Source organism: Pleurodeles waltl, chromosome 7, assembly GCF_031143425.1.
Source record: "Pleurodeles waltl isolate 20211129_DDA chromosome 7, aPleWal1.hap1.20221129, whole genome shotgun sequence".
Classification (NCBI taxonomy): domain Eukaryota; kingdom Metazoa; phylum Chordata; class Amphibia; order Caudata; family Salamandridae; genus Pleurodeles; species Pleurodeles waltl.
In genome coordinates, this window is record NC_090446.1 from 1378372994 (window position 1) to 1378388465 (window position 15472).

The 15472-nt window shown below is 43.7% G+C and overlaps 1 protein-coding gene across 1 annotated transcript in view; it reads left to right on the forward strand.

The window, feature by feature from the left end:
- The window catches only part of LIN7B (lin-7 homolog B, crumbs cell polarity complex component), a 60985-nt gene extending 47829 nt beyond the window's left edge, over nucleotides 1-13156 (forward strand). Inside the window, exon 6 of the mRNA XM_069200868.1 lies at nucleotides 9275-13156. Coding sequence (XP_069056969.1) covers nucleotides 9275-9296 — 22 coding nt within the window. The 3' untranslated portion in view covers nucleotides 9297-13156. The remainder of the gene's footprint in view (nucleotides 1-9274) is intronic.
- The last annotated feature ends 2316 nt before the right edge of the window (nucleotides 13157-15472 follow it).

Sequence of the window (15472 nt, forward strand, 5' to 3'; positions counted from 1 at the left end):
CACCCATTGTATGTCCCTCTGCCACAGAAAAGTGCGTCAGAGGGGCCCATATTTACAAGGCAGCGCTAAGCCACAAAAAGTGGCTTAGCACCACCTTGTAAATATGGCGCAGTGTACAGCGTCACCTGAGCATCACAAAAAGTGTGCTCCGGTGGCGGTAGGGGCTTGTAAATATGCCCCTAAATGTCGCCCAAGTAAGACAAACCATAATAGAACTGGGTGTCTTGGGAGATACTTGTACCCTCCAGCAGAACTCCTATGAGTCCCCAGGACAGAACCACTGTCTTGAAAAATGCCCATGCCCTCCAGCAGATTTACCATGACACCCCAGGTCATTGGGTGATGCCTGTGCCCTCCAGCATAATTCCTGTGACACCCCAGGGTAGACCTGGGTGTCACTGGGAGATGCCTGTGCCCTGCAGCAAAATTTCCATGACACCCCAGGACAGAGCTGTGTGTCTAGATGTCTGTGTCCTACAGGAGAACTCCTATGGCATCCCAGGGTAGAGTTGTGTGTCACTAGGAGATGTGTGTGCCCTCCAGCATAACTCCTGGGGCTTCCATATTGATATTAGAAAAAGCAGGTGCCGGGCTCGACTTTTGAGCCACCCTTAAAGGCATGGGATAAACCTGGGACACCTTACCAGTATGCTGCCAGACAGTGGTGGCTCCTAAGAGCCAGGAGCAGAAAAATAAAATGATACTTCAATATTGTTTTATTTTTCTGCTGCTAGCTCAGCCAGCATGTGAAGGGAGGGGCAGGGCTGGGCCTCGGGATGTGGGAGGGGGTATGAGGAATTGAGTGCACTAAGTACACATGTGTGTTTGGACGGCCTAAGGCGGCCGGCCAAACATACATGCACACTTAGGTTTCTCCAGCTCGGTTGTGTACACAACTGGGCTGGAGAAACTTCACAGGCTCCAGGGTTGTGTCTGAGTGGCAGTCTGAGCCGCTCAGATCAATCCTGATGCTGCTTTCATACTATCATGCTACCTTTAGCATGAAAGCAGCACAGGATTGATGAGGAGCCTGTTCTGGTGTCCATGTGACTGCTGGGACACCAGAACAGGAAAGGAGGGACGAGCGAGGCGGCAGGAGACAACAGTGGTGGTGGGGAATAGTAAGTCTTTTTTTTTATATGTATTTGTCCTCCCCCGTCCCCATCATCACCGCCGCCCCTCCCCTTGATATTTGCTGCAGCCGCCACTGCTGCCAGAAGAAAATACAGAGAACCAATTCAAAACTTTCTGGACCATTTGTCAAAGAATATTCTTTTTATTTCTCTGATGTCACAGTTTTTACAGAAAGTAAATATTTTTTCTTGGGCAAATTCGGCCTTTTAGAAATGCATTACTGCTGAGATTAACTAATTTAATAGAGTTCTTCACACTGCTTTTAACAAATTCACGACAATAATGATCACGGAAAACCTTTTCTCTTCCAGAGAATCCTCATCAGTAGTCATAAGCACTGAATTATTCCTGCCTGCGTGCGGGGACCCGGAAGCACATAACACATATACATATTAATATATATATAAGTGAATATACATATCCATGCAGCCTATGTTTTAAAGGTAAAAATGTGTAATTTTCGGTACGTTTTCCTTTAATAAATATGAAAAAGAGCTCCAGAATTTCTGAAACTCAGAAAAAAAGAGACATAAATAACAGTACTATGTTTTATTGAAGAAAAAACTGTAATGAAAAGCACAGACATTTTTAGCCACAGGATGCATTTCGATTAACATGGTAAAGCAAATAAATGGCACCATGTCTTTACGGCCTCAGAGACCTCCAGTACCCCACCTGCCTCAGAGGCCAGAGAAAGGTGACAGTTAGGTCAGATCTTTTTTCAGGCTCCTTCAGAAAGGGATCCCAGAGCATTTGCTCCTGAGTATTTGTTAATACAAATTGAAATTTTTCATATAAATTCGAATTTGACTTCATTCGACGTTTTTAAGTACATTTTGTACTTTTAAAAATTTTCTGAATGAAAGTAGAGTTTTTATCAGTCAAAATCTCTTTTTAACAAATGTCCCTCATATAGGAGGAAGATGGCAATTTCAGACCCTCATTCAAGTCTACATTGCTTGTTTGCCAGCTTCTCATAATCCTGAGACATGTTATCCCTGTCAAGAACCGAGAGAAGAGCAGACTTCATGCACTTCAAGGGAGAGGAAAGGTGAGACCTTCAAGTGGCCTGGGGGGTTGGGGGGAGGGGGAGTCAAAAACCTCCTTTACAGAGCCCTCCTCTCTGGAACATTGAGGAAGGTCAAACGAAAAAATGACGTTCCTCACCACAGTCCTCAGGTAGGAGGAAAGAAGTACCTATCTATTCCCCTTCGCCGTTGGGATCGACATCAAGAGTGCCAGTCCGAATGCCATCGACGTCGACAAGACCGACGTCGGAGAAGTTGCCAGCAAGGCATGGTCAATCGACATCAAGAGTCCCAGTCCGGTCAACACAACCTATGTCGGAGAAGTCGCGTCTAGACAGGGTACATCATCAGCAGCAGCAGGTTCACTGTCGACTAATCCAACGCAACAAGAGATGTCGACGGCACAGGATTCAACTTCAAGGCCTATCTCAAATCACACAACGTTGACGCCACCTACGGAGGATCCAATATTGATGTCGGAAGACGCTCGACGTCAAGTACTATCAACGTCGAGTCGGATACAACGACAGCAAGACAGGCCCAGGTCGCCATTGCAGCCAAGATTCTCGACAACGAGAAACATATCTCTTTCCACAGAGATCAGATCCATTCATGAAGAGACAGCGCCAGGGGCAGATAAGTCTCTGCTACAATCTCCACGTCTCCCTCGACGACATCTTGCTCCAGGTTCGGACTAGTCAAGAACCTATTCTCCATCCAGAACACCTGCGTGTACGCCATCAAGGACACCAGACAGATCTAGGAGTCCACTCAGAGGGAGAACACCAACTAAAGAACCACAATCTCACAGATCTCCGTCTAGATCTACGCATACCAGATCTCGGTCAGATCACGTCACCCTTTACCGTTCCAGGTCTCGAAGAAGGCATAGGTCACCTTCTTGTTCTTCTACTTCTTGTTCTTCCATAAGGGACTATTCACCACCACTGTCAGACTCCCATCCAGCTACAGTCTCCCCTGTGGACGACCTGGTTACATTCAATAATGTCCACATCAGAGGAGCGACAAAGCTAAACATAGACATTGCAACACCTGTGTCTACGTTGTTGGTCATTTTTGAAACACTACATCACAGATCTTCCTCCAGACCACTACTACCTTTAGTACCCGGCCCTCTTGAACCTGCCATGCAGACTTTCCTTACTCCAGCGTCTGTTCAAGCTGTACCATCGAGGGTCCAGAAAATATATAAGGCGCCCGATCAAGACGCTTTGTTCCTCCAGTCAGATACTCCCCCAGATTTGGTGGTTGTGGCAGTTGCAAAAAAGACCCATGCCACTGCTTCATCCTCGACTGCACCACCGGTTAAAGACAGTAAGCAATTTCACTCGATGAGGAAGAAAATGTTGAATACTTCTGCATCCTACATGAAGTTATCCAGTGCAACGACGTTGCTTGGCAGGTACAATAAGTCTTTGTGGGACTCCCTTTTTAGGTTTACACAAAAAATACCTGAAGAAGACAGAAGATTTTCAGGAAATCTTAGAAGAGGGCGGTCTAGTGGCAAACCAGGTCATTAGCGCGGCAGTTGATGCCTCCGATCTCTCTGCTCATGGTTATTCTCACGGCATCACTACAAGTCATTTATCATGGCTAAGACTTATGGGGTTAAAGCCTGAAGCACAGCAGAGAATATTAAACCTTCCCTTCAACTGATCATCTCTTTTCGGTACACACACCGATGAGGAAATGGCCAGAAAGAAAGCGAAGGCAAACACTCTCAAGACAGTGGGGCATGAGAAACGAAAAGATTTCAGACAAAGAAACAAGCCTTATGACCAACGTCATATACAACAGAGGGTTCAAACCCTTCACTGGGTGCCACAACAACATAGTCGGTCGCATCCATATCCTCGACGCCCAAGAAGAGGAAAAAATGCTCTCCGTCCTTCCACATCCTCGTCCAAAGGGCAGTCAAAATAATGAGTCACGGCTTCCCTCTTCTCGGTCTCCCGCTCAAGTGGGGGGAAGCATTGCCAAGCATTTAAAAGAGTGGCACAAAATAACAAGCGACAAATGTGTTTTGAACATTGTTCAGAACGATTACGCACTCAAGTTCAAATCCCCTCCACCGGAAGTACCACTAAAAGCAACATTCCACCATCAACAGAGCTTGTTGCGAAAGGAAGTAGCCGAGTTACTTCGAAAAGAGGCAATAGAGGAAGTTCCACTCTTGCAATGGGGTACAGGATTTTACTCACTCTATTTCTTCGTCCAGAAAAAAGGCCTGTCTCAAGAATACAGACTGATCTTAGAGCTGCGGCTCCTGAACAAGTTCATCCAAAAATTAAAACTCTGAATGCTTGCTCTTCCTCAGATCTACCCCCAACTCCATAAGGGGGACTGGATGTTCTCCATAGTCCTCCACGATGCCTACTTCCACATTCCAATTGCAAGAAAACATCGGAGGTATCTTTGCTTCATGGTAGCATGCAAGTACTACCAGGACAAAGTCTTACTCTTCGGCCTAAAATCAGCCCGTGGAACATTCTCAAAATGCATGGCAGTAGGTGCTGCACATCTGAGAAGGAAGCAAATTTTCATCTATCTATACCTAGATGACTGGCTGATCAAGAGTGCCTAGCACAACAGCATTATCATGTTTGCCTCCAAACTCTGGGCTTACAGATCAACATAAAAAAACACACAGGTACCAAGTCAAAGCATCCATTGTCTAGGAGCGACACTGGATACAAACCACGCAAGAGAGTATCCTTCAGAGGAAAGGTTATACTCAATCGACATAAAATGTCAAACTCTCATCTGCACTCCTCGCCCATCAGCCACACAAGTGGCATCGCTAATGGTATCAATGGCCTCCTGCATCTTCATTGTTCCCAATGCCAGACTGCACAAGACCTCAACAGCAAGTTCTGGAAGATCAGTGGTTTCAATATTCCAACCAATGGGACAAGATACTTCTCACAAGGGAAGTCTAACAATCACTCCAATGGTGGATGCAGAAACGGCATTTACGGATAGGAGTTCCTTTTAAACAGGAACTTCCCACACAAACTTTGATCACAGATGCTTCCTCTCAGGGGTGGGGGGCTCACATGGGTCCCGTTAAGTTCAGGGCCTGTGTTCTGAGAAGGAACAACTTTGTTATATAAACATATTGGAACTCAGAGCAGTCCATCTAGCACTGAAATCCCTCTATCCTTCCATTCAGACAAACTCTCTGCCTGTTCAAACGGACAACACCACCACAATGTATTACCTGAACAAGCAAGGAGGGACCCACTCATGGACCCTATCGTTGGAAGCTCAAACAAACTGGAAGTGGCTACTAGCCAGAACCTTGACAATATCGGCGGTTCACCTACCAGGATCCTTGAACACCAAAGCAGATTTTCTGAGCCACACGTATGCAGAAGATCATGACTGGGTTCTAAACGATGATGTCATTCAAACTTTTTTTCAGGAACTGGGGCAACCGCAAATAGGCCTATTCATAGAAAAAGCACACAAAAAATTCCCAAGCTTTGCATCCAGGTTTTACCGACCCAGGACAAAGGGGAATGCCCTTTTGATCAACTGATCAGAAAGGTTTCTGTATGCGTTTTCTCCCAATCCTCTAATTCCAAAGGTCAGCAACAAACTCTACAGAGCCAGAACCAGGATGATCCTACTAGCCCCTGCATGGCCTTGCCAGTGGTGGTACACAGACCTACTCCTTCTGTCAGAGAAACCACATATGAGATTGCTGTGCAGACCAGAGCTCCTTCACAAACTTGAGGGGAAAATATTCCATCCCAACCTTCCTTTGTTGAGCTTGACAGCATGGCTCCTGAATTCCTGCAATATGGTTATCTAGGTCTTTCGCAGGAATGCATGGACATTCTTAAGGAGTCCAAAAGACCATCAATGAGACGTTCATATGCGTTTAAATGGATTTTAATGTGGTGCATCCAGAATAATTTCCAACCGATTCTGGGACAGGAGGATGTAATTTTACCTTACCTCCTCCATCTGGCAAAATCAGGTTTGCAGTTTTCATCGATAAAGGTACATCTTGCAGCTACATCTGCTTATAGAAAATCATCTTCTCAGACATCCTTTTATCAAATGCCTGTTGTTAAAGATTTTTTAGAGGGTTTAAGAAAAGATTTTCTACCTGTTCATTAACTCTCTACTCCCTGCGAGCTAAATGTGGTGCTTTTGAAACTGAAGGGTCCACGCCCTGAGCCCATACATAAGTCCTCTCTACAGCATACGACATGGAAAACAGTGTTTCTTGTAGCTATTACCTCAGCGTGCAGAGTAAGCGAGATTTAGGCTCTCTGTGCAAAAGAGCCTTACACAGTGTTCCAAGATAATAGGGTGGTTATAAGAACCCATCCTATTTTCCTGCCAAAGTTGGTTTCTGATTTCAATATTAACCAGACTATTTTGCTCCCTACATTTTTCCCAAACTATCTACACCAGCCGAAAGAGCTCTACACTCTTTAGATCTAAAAAGAGTTCTGAAGGTCTATTTGGATAAAAAGAAAGACATTAGACACTCAGGTCATTTGTTAGTGAACTATGGTCCAATGAGAAAAGGCATGGCTACTTCCAAGCAAACTATCTCTAGAAGGATAGTTTCCTGCATTATGTTTACCTACCAGGTGACTAATAAGCTTTTGACCACCAGACCAAAAGCCCATTCTACCAGAGGCAAGGCAGCAACAATAGCTCTTCCGAAAAATTTACCCATCTCTGAAATCTGCAAAGCAGCGACATGGAGATCGGTATATACTTTCACAAGCCACTACTGTCTCGATTCAGATACTGGAGCAGACACCCAAGTGGGACAGGCATCATTATGAAACCTGTTTAAATGAGAGATCACCTGCTGTAGCTTACTCTAGCTATGTCCGCAGGGGATAGGATTGTGTCTCTTTTCAATACTTATGACTATTGATGAAGATCCCCTGCAAGAGAAGGATAAGTTACTTACCTGTAATCCTAGTTCTCTTCTGGTGGAATTCGTCATCAAAGGCATAAGCAACCCTCCCACCTACCCAGACAAACCTCACATACAGCAGTTCATGTTTTAGTGGAGTTTTTCATTCTTCACTTCACCGTTAAAAAAGAACTGACCTAACTGCCACCTAACTGTTACTTTTCTCTGACATCTGAGGCATGGCAGGATCCTGGAGGTCTCTGAGGCCTTAAAGGCACAGTGCCATTTATTTGCTTTACCATGTTAATCTGAATGCAGCCTATTGGCTAAAAATGTCTGTGCTTTACATTAGTTTTTTCTTCAATAAAACATAGTACTGTTATCTATATTATTAATATGTATCTGTGTTATGTGCTCCGGGGTCCCCGTACACGGGTGGGAATAATTCAATGCTTATGACTTTGATGAGGATTCCCCTGGAAGAGAACTAGGATTACAGGTAAGTAACTTATCCTTCTCCATCTATAAGCCCCTCACTTCAGAATACACTGGTCCTAGGAATTCTGTTATCCAAACTTGGAACATGCCCACAATTACTTATTTCCAAATTGTTAGTTCTTAAGCATGGGCAGCCTTTTCTCACTTTCTTTTGTTCAATTCACCAGGCACGTGGGGCATGCAGACACCAGCCCTGTAAGTGACATGTTCAAAGAAAACAATATTATTCGAGCACATACTCTCCAAGTTCATACAGTGGAAGTAAAATCAATATAGGAGAAACCGGTTCCACAAGTATACACAATAGTTACTAGGTGATGTTTGCCTAAGTGTCCTGGTTGAAAAGTTAATTTAGGATGGGGTTTCTGCAAATCCTGACAAATGTAGTCCCATATTTAAGAAAAAGTGGCGCATCAGCTATGGTGCGCCACTTTTTCTGCAACCCCCTTACTGGCACCTAATGACACCATGGTTGCGCCGTATTTATAATACGGCACACCATGGTGGTCGTTAGTACAATATCATCAAAATTTGTGATGCTATTGTGACACTTTGCTACAGTAGCATCAAAAATTTTGACACTAGGGTAGCTCTGAGCAGACGTTAAAAATGATGCCTAAAATGGCGCAGTGAAATCTGTTAAATTTAATTCGCCAGTTTTGCGGACCTCCTAGCACCAAAACGCTGCCTTGCATACAATATGCCTGGTGCAGGCATAATGTGGAGCAAGGGATTACAAATTGGCGCAATGCTGAGCAAATACGGTGCAGCAGAAAAGCCACTTTAGCAGCGCCTTAGTGTAAAATAAATAATGCTATGACGGCACTCAAGTGGCGCTACGGGCTCTTAATCATGCCCCTTAATTTTTTCATCTGGCACAGTGCAAAAACTCAGTTTTTAATGTTTGGGTGCAAACTACGATGACCCTGTAAGGTCTAGCTCCCCGGCAAAGCACAGCATTTTATCCATGTAGACAGGACATCTGCCTTGTAAGTCCTTGTTTTTTTAACTTGAACTCTTTTGAGGTTCCTACTCTGTGTAGTGTGAACTGATTTGAAAGAAGCAGGGAATTTTCTGTGAAATTAAGCAAACTCTCCCTCTGTAGGCAACAAATGCCACAGGCTGGATCCCTCAACTTTGAAAGACAGAAATCTAAAAGCCCTGACTAACACAACTGACACCCTATTATATCCCCTATTAAATCATACTGCAAGCACCCGTCAGAGACAGCAAGAAAGATAGAGGCTAAATGAAACAAGCATTGGCAAAGCCGGTAGGACTTGGTTTAATGTGCAAGAGTGGACAGTCAGGGTTATAGTGGTCCCTCCAGCAGTTCAAAGCAAGAACTCGACAGAAGGATACATCCAGATGTTTAATAGTGTTAGGTAAGAAATTAATTCTTCAATGGGCTGATCCAAGGCATGGTTGGCAAAGACTTGTGCCAGTGGTTGAAAGATGCTGATCAAAGAATGGTTGAAAGGGGTGGAAGCAAAGCCCACTCTAGTTATATTGTAAGCAATAGGTCTGTTTGACAGTCACACTGTCAAAACTCAAACCTAAAAAAGAAACACATTCTTTGGGTAACTAGATTATACACATTGATTGAGAGGTTTTAGCAAAAAAACAGACACTGTCTTCACTCCACACATCCCTAGACAGGCTGTTTCACACACACTGATCCTCTCCTCCCTCTCTTATCTTACAGGTCTCTGGAATCTAGGGGGTAACCTACCAGTGCCCATCACCGCCCTGCAGCCCGATGGTTAAGTGGCACCGACAGTGTCATCCTCTGGGACGCAAAGACTGATTTATAAAGATGGAAATGTATTTATTTATTGCTTGACTGATCTACAGTTCTTCAATCCACATATATGACTTTCTTTTCCTCTCAAGCCTCCAACTGTCTATTTCACGTAGTTTTTTTTCTTTTTTAATTACTTTTTTACGTCTTTTTGAATCTTTTTTTGGTTCTTTCTTCCTTTTATATGGCAGTCTACTTCAACATTCAAATATCTCTTATCCCCTTATTTCTGTCTCTTGATTGTATTACTCCGTGTCCTTCTCTCATTCCCTCTTTCCTCCACTTGTGTCTTATTCCTTCCTTTGGTCTCTCTTCTCTCCTTCAGTGTTTCTTCCTTTCCCTCCTCTCATTTTTACTTGTCATGTCTCTCCCTGCTATTTATTTCCCTTCATCTCCTTTCGTTCTGGCCTCCTTTGCGCCATCTCTCCACACTTCCTAATCACCTCACAGCATCCCCTCTTCATCTTTCTTCAGTTTTTCCCTCTTTTTAAACTTGTTTTTCTCTGTCAAACTCTTTTGACCATTGTGAATATATTCTCTTCAGTATCTTGAACTGTATCTTGTTCTACAGCTTCCGTGTGTGTGCACGCGCCTGTGCAGTGTATAAATGAAATTCTATTTATTGATGTACAGTTATCATTCTTTGGTCATATCCGACCGAAACACACTAAAGGGAGAGTTTGCATCAAATAAGACTCCCCATGTCTGGAGAATCTCCTCATAGCCCTAATGTCAGAAAAAGTGTCCCGTCCGCATTGGAGAAGGAATGTATCACTGTGGATCTGACCCCAGGTGATGAGGTGGATGTAGGAACAAGTCTCGCTCTGTGGCTGTGACCCTTCCTCGGCCTTACCTTGGGGTGAGTTCTGAGCTCCCAGTGCTGGCTTAAGATCTTCCTTGACAAGCAAACAAGAAAGGCCTTGTTGTGAGCTTGAACTTGGAACCAGTGTGGGTTTCAAACTTACTGTGAGGTATGGGCTCATCTGCTGGAATCAGACCTTAGCCTTAGGAAAGGCCATCGTTATCACTAGGCAAAATATGCTTTGCCTAAGGTTCCACCTGCAAGGAAGTGCCAGATTGGCCCTAAAAGCAAATAAGAACCTTACAACAGGGAAAGGGTGCGGAAAATGCAGAAAAAGTTACTTCACCCAGTAGAAAGACCCAGGCCATTGGGGCTAGTAGTATCGCGTAGTTTATGTCTGGTGTGAACACAAGATGGAATCCAGGGGAGTGCCCAGCTTTCCGTATCTAGTCGGGTCTAGATCCCCACCACAGTGAGTACCCTCCAATCTCCTTCCTCCCCAGGAGAAGGAGATTTCTGCATTTTATATCAAAATCAGTGCTTCATTTAATTTGACTGTGTTTGAAACATAGATGTTGCTCTCTAGTAATCAGAAGCATCAAGAAAAATAAAGAACATTTTGTTGCACAATACTTGTATAAGGGACGTTTAGAAATGCAACAAGGACATGTAGGTGCAGTGTTATGCAGGCACAGACGTCGCTGTTGTGGAAAGAGTTGGGGTCTGGGGATGGATGGGACAAGGTAGTTTCAGACTTGCTGGTCTAAAGTTCTCCCTAACACCATTGACAATTTCGGAGAAAGAATTGAGAGCGATGTGGACAATATCTATCTGCAGAATAGTTCACAAAAAGAAACAACAGCGGGTTTTAAAGGTAACCAAATGTCAAACCCCATAGGACACAACTAGCCGTAATGGAAATAGTGGTACAAATGTTTAAACGATATACACGTGTATTAAACACTTTTAGGTAAACTCCGCCTTAATGTTTCAGTGTCCTTTATCACTACTTTACTGTACTTTTCTTCTCTGCGGTTCTGGGGAGTCCAGGTCCATATCTACCCCCCCCCCCCCCCCCCCCCCCCGCACGCAAAACTCGATGCAAAAGGTCACTGGTGCGCAGTCAGTAGTCTTCGGGGAGCCTTGTACTGAGAGCATTTCCGCGGTTTTTGCATTTGTACTGGACAGCACATTGATTTGCAAAGACATTTGGCCTTCGAAGGGAAAACCAAAATGCAAATATCCTCTGGCTAGAAAGCCAGGACTAGTTTTAAGTGTCGCACATGTTATGTCGTAACTGGACAACATATACATTCAGGACGGAGTTATTTAAATAAATGATCGGTATCTGTTAGCTCAAACTACGACTCAATACTACTAGGGCACAAAAACCTTTACTATAAGTTGTGCGATAAAATACATGAAATACAGGTATTTACCCAATCAATGGAAATTTGCATTTAAAGTGGAGAGAGTAATAAAGAGGTGTAAGCAAGTATGTTTCCCCTCTCCCAGCCCCAACCATTGCAACGTTTACTCTCAGGCCTCGAGACTCAAATAAACTAAGTGCAGAATGATTGACAGAAGACTGAGAATGTGTAGATGATAACTCAGGGTAAATGCAATTCCTCCCAGTCACAATAGAGTGAGTTAAGTCTAGAAAGTGTAAAAAAAAAATGAAATAGTGCATAACACCTACCTTTTATGCTTGCTCGAGAACAGGAAGACTGTGACTCAGGAACCCTTCCGACAAGGGTGCACACAAACACAGCACAGGTGAAAAGCGCAGATGTTCTCCCCTTCAAATTAAAGTGCAGGTACTCTCCGTTAAATATTTGAGGTGCTCTTACTTTGAAATTAGGGTGACCACCTGGCATTGAGGCAGATTCTGGGCAGGACTGTAAAAAATTCAGGACAAAGGGTCAAAATTCAGGACAAAAATTCAGGACAAATGCCAGTTTTACAGACACACCTAAGAGAGGACAAGCCTCACTATGTCAGTGCATTTATTTACTCTTTTTTAACATAGCACTATTTATTCACTGTGGTCTTTTTGTGATTGCCTCCTGGTATGCTACATTCAGGTGTCACATACGTCCTTGTTCAGTAGTAAATTAATGCCCTTCAGCAATGTGTCAAGGCCTGAATCACCCCTACCTAAATCTACCCAATCTTTCTTGAAGAGAGAGAAACAGCAACATTTTTATTATGTATCTGGACATTCTAAAACCCCTGGCAAAGAGTTTGGGAAACATTAACATAATTAACCTTATGCTAGTTTAAACCAATTGAACAAAAATATCTGGCTCACCCCAACCGCCATGGACTTTTATCCTAAAATAAATTTAATGAGGCAGGGCAGATGATGTGGGTGACAGTCTCACACCTAATGTCAGGATGTGAGGTACCCACAACTTGTCTGTAGTCTCACTGCACTAGAGTGTATGTCTGGGACTCTACATTTATCTCAGAAATGGGAGCCCGGGCTACCAATCAAAGGTAATAAAAGAGGAGGATGAAATTGAGATCAAATGGGAGATCCACAGCAAGTGATTCAAAGGGTTGCTGCTACGAACTGGATAAACAAGGAAGAGAAGAACAAGGTGGGACAATTCCTAAAATCAGACAAGATGTGTCCACCAAGACTATCGGAAGGTATTGGGTACCTGGGGAGTTGGCTCTGTACACAGGAAAGAAACAGAAAAGGCACTGTCAAGTGGTTGAACAAGCAACACCCATCCACCTTGGCAAACTCTTCTGGTGCAATGGTCCGATGTTCATGCTTGTGAAGGGTAACCAGGGGCCAGACCCCTTGCAAGATTGTACAAGGCAATTGGGTGCTTTATCCATGTCTTTAAATGGTATTGAAATTGAGCAAAAGCCAAACTAGTGATCTTGGTTGTCATTAAGTTTGAAGTACATATAGAATCTTCAAAATATTTGGGATGTAAATTGCACAAACAAAAAGTAAAAATGTTAAAATGTAATTAGTGTTTCTTTAACATTTGGCACTGTTTTCCCCTTTATATACAATAAGTTCTCAGATTGAACTGGGAACCAGTTACCTTTTGATACCTAGTGATTAATATCTACCATTCCCCACTGATTTGCAGGATGGAAATCTCGGCAGAGCGTCACTGTCCCGCCAAACCCAGGTTGCTTTTTGGTCTAATCTTCTGCTTTCTATAGTGGGCCACGTGGCACTAGTGAAGATGGTGTGCTACCCCAATGATGGTATTATTTTGCAAACTTTCTCCTGCTCATCCTTCATTACTTCTTCAGACATGCCACACATCTGATTTGGTCACTGCTGCACCGTAGGGTAGCTCTTTCCACTGTAAAGCTACCTGTGACTGCAGGTGGATTAGGTCTTCTGGACTTAAAATGCTATTATTCAGCTGCACAGGTCAAATGGGTGGCTAGCTGGCTTTCTGCTCACCTCCCTGCATGAGATGGGGTTTATCAGTAAAGACTTTTTACGGAAGGCTTAATGCACTGCTCATTGTTTCCTATTGACCATTTGACAGATCACCATCTGGGGTTATCATGCACAGCTTTCTCTTGCCTTGGTAGAACCTTTAAACTCTGGCAAGAAGAAACCCTGTGCTCCTGCACTATCTTTGCTAAGCCTTCCCGCTCGCACAGGACGGCTTTGCTCAAACCAACTCCATCAGTGGCATGCTGGAAGTGTCTTAAAATTGGGGGATTTCTTTCTGGACAGCAAGCTACTAAATTTCCAAACCCTTGTGGCAGACTACCATCTTCACCCCGGTCAACTCATTACTTACAACCACCTTAAATAATCATTAAGTACCCTATTTCATGTCTGCCAACTAGCACTAACCCTACAAGAGGTGTGCCAGAAGCTCTACACCATAGGAACTGGTGGCAAACCAATGAAATAGGTGTACAGACCTTTCCTGCAACATGGAAACCAACCCAGGTCTTCTTGTCATTCTACCTGGGTGATTGATGTGGCCAAACCTCTGTAAGATACGGACTGGACTAAAATACTGGACTTTACCCACAAAGTATTCCACAGCTGTCACTTTAAGTACATTCATAGAGCTTCCTTGGGAAAGCATTCCGCCTGTTGCTTGCCATTGGCCTTGTGGTTTGTAACTCACATTTTGTTGCTTTCAATTTGCTGGCTTTATTTGTTTTAGGCTATGCAGCTTGAGTTCATCCCTTCCCCTGCCCAAACCTTATTTACAGTATCCTTCTAAATGCTCCCTTTCTGTAAACAGGCCTGTAAATCTTGTTCTTATCTCATCACATTTGCTGTGCTTTCAAAGAACAAAGTCAAATGTCAGGCTCTGTCTTCGGTGGGAAGTTAGTGTTTACTTTTCTTTCTCTGACTTCAAAGTGAGAGGATTTATGTGACAATCTTGCTGGATACTGGGGTTAGGAAAGAGTTTTTTCTATCACATGACAACATTTAAATAAACTTCAGAATATATCAGAATTAGGAGTACAGATGAAGCACATTGTTGTCAATTCTGAACTGTGCCGGAAACAAATACCTTTATATGATTAAAACAAATCATTGCTTTAGATGATGCAATTTTAATACATCATCATCTTTGTACAGTATAGTTTGATTTGAAAAACTGTATGTCTGTGCAAATGTAATGGTCATTTCAATCAAAAATGTGTTGTCTGTAGTAGCAGTGTGTTACCACACCATGCATACTCCACTCCACTCCACTCTTCTCCTCTCCACACCACTGCACCCTACTCTGCATCAATCCATTTTACACCGCTCCATGCCACCGAACTGCACTCTTCTCCATTCTGAACCACTCCACATTATGCTACTGCACTCTATGCTACTTCACACTATGCCTCTCTACTCTACTCTGTACCACTCTACTCTATGCCAATGCACTTTACGCCTCTCTACACCACTGTGCTCTGCGCTTCTGCGTGCTATGCAACTCCAGTCTAGGCAAAACCAGTCTAATCCGCACAACTCCACTCTATGTCACTCTGCAACACTGCACTGTACGCCACTGCACTCTAAATACACTCTATGCTAGTGCACTTTACTCTGTAACACTCAACTCTGTGCCCCTGCACCCTACATCAATGAACTGTACATCACTGTAATCTACTCTGCACCTCTGCACTCTATGCCACGGTACTGTACACCGTTTTACTCTATGCCATTGCACTCTGTGGCACTCTAAGCAACTCCACTCTACCCTGCACCACCCCACTCTAAGCCACTTCACTCTACTGTGAAACAATCTACTTTATGCCACTGCACTCTGTGCCACTGCATTCTATGCCACTGCACT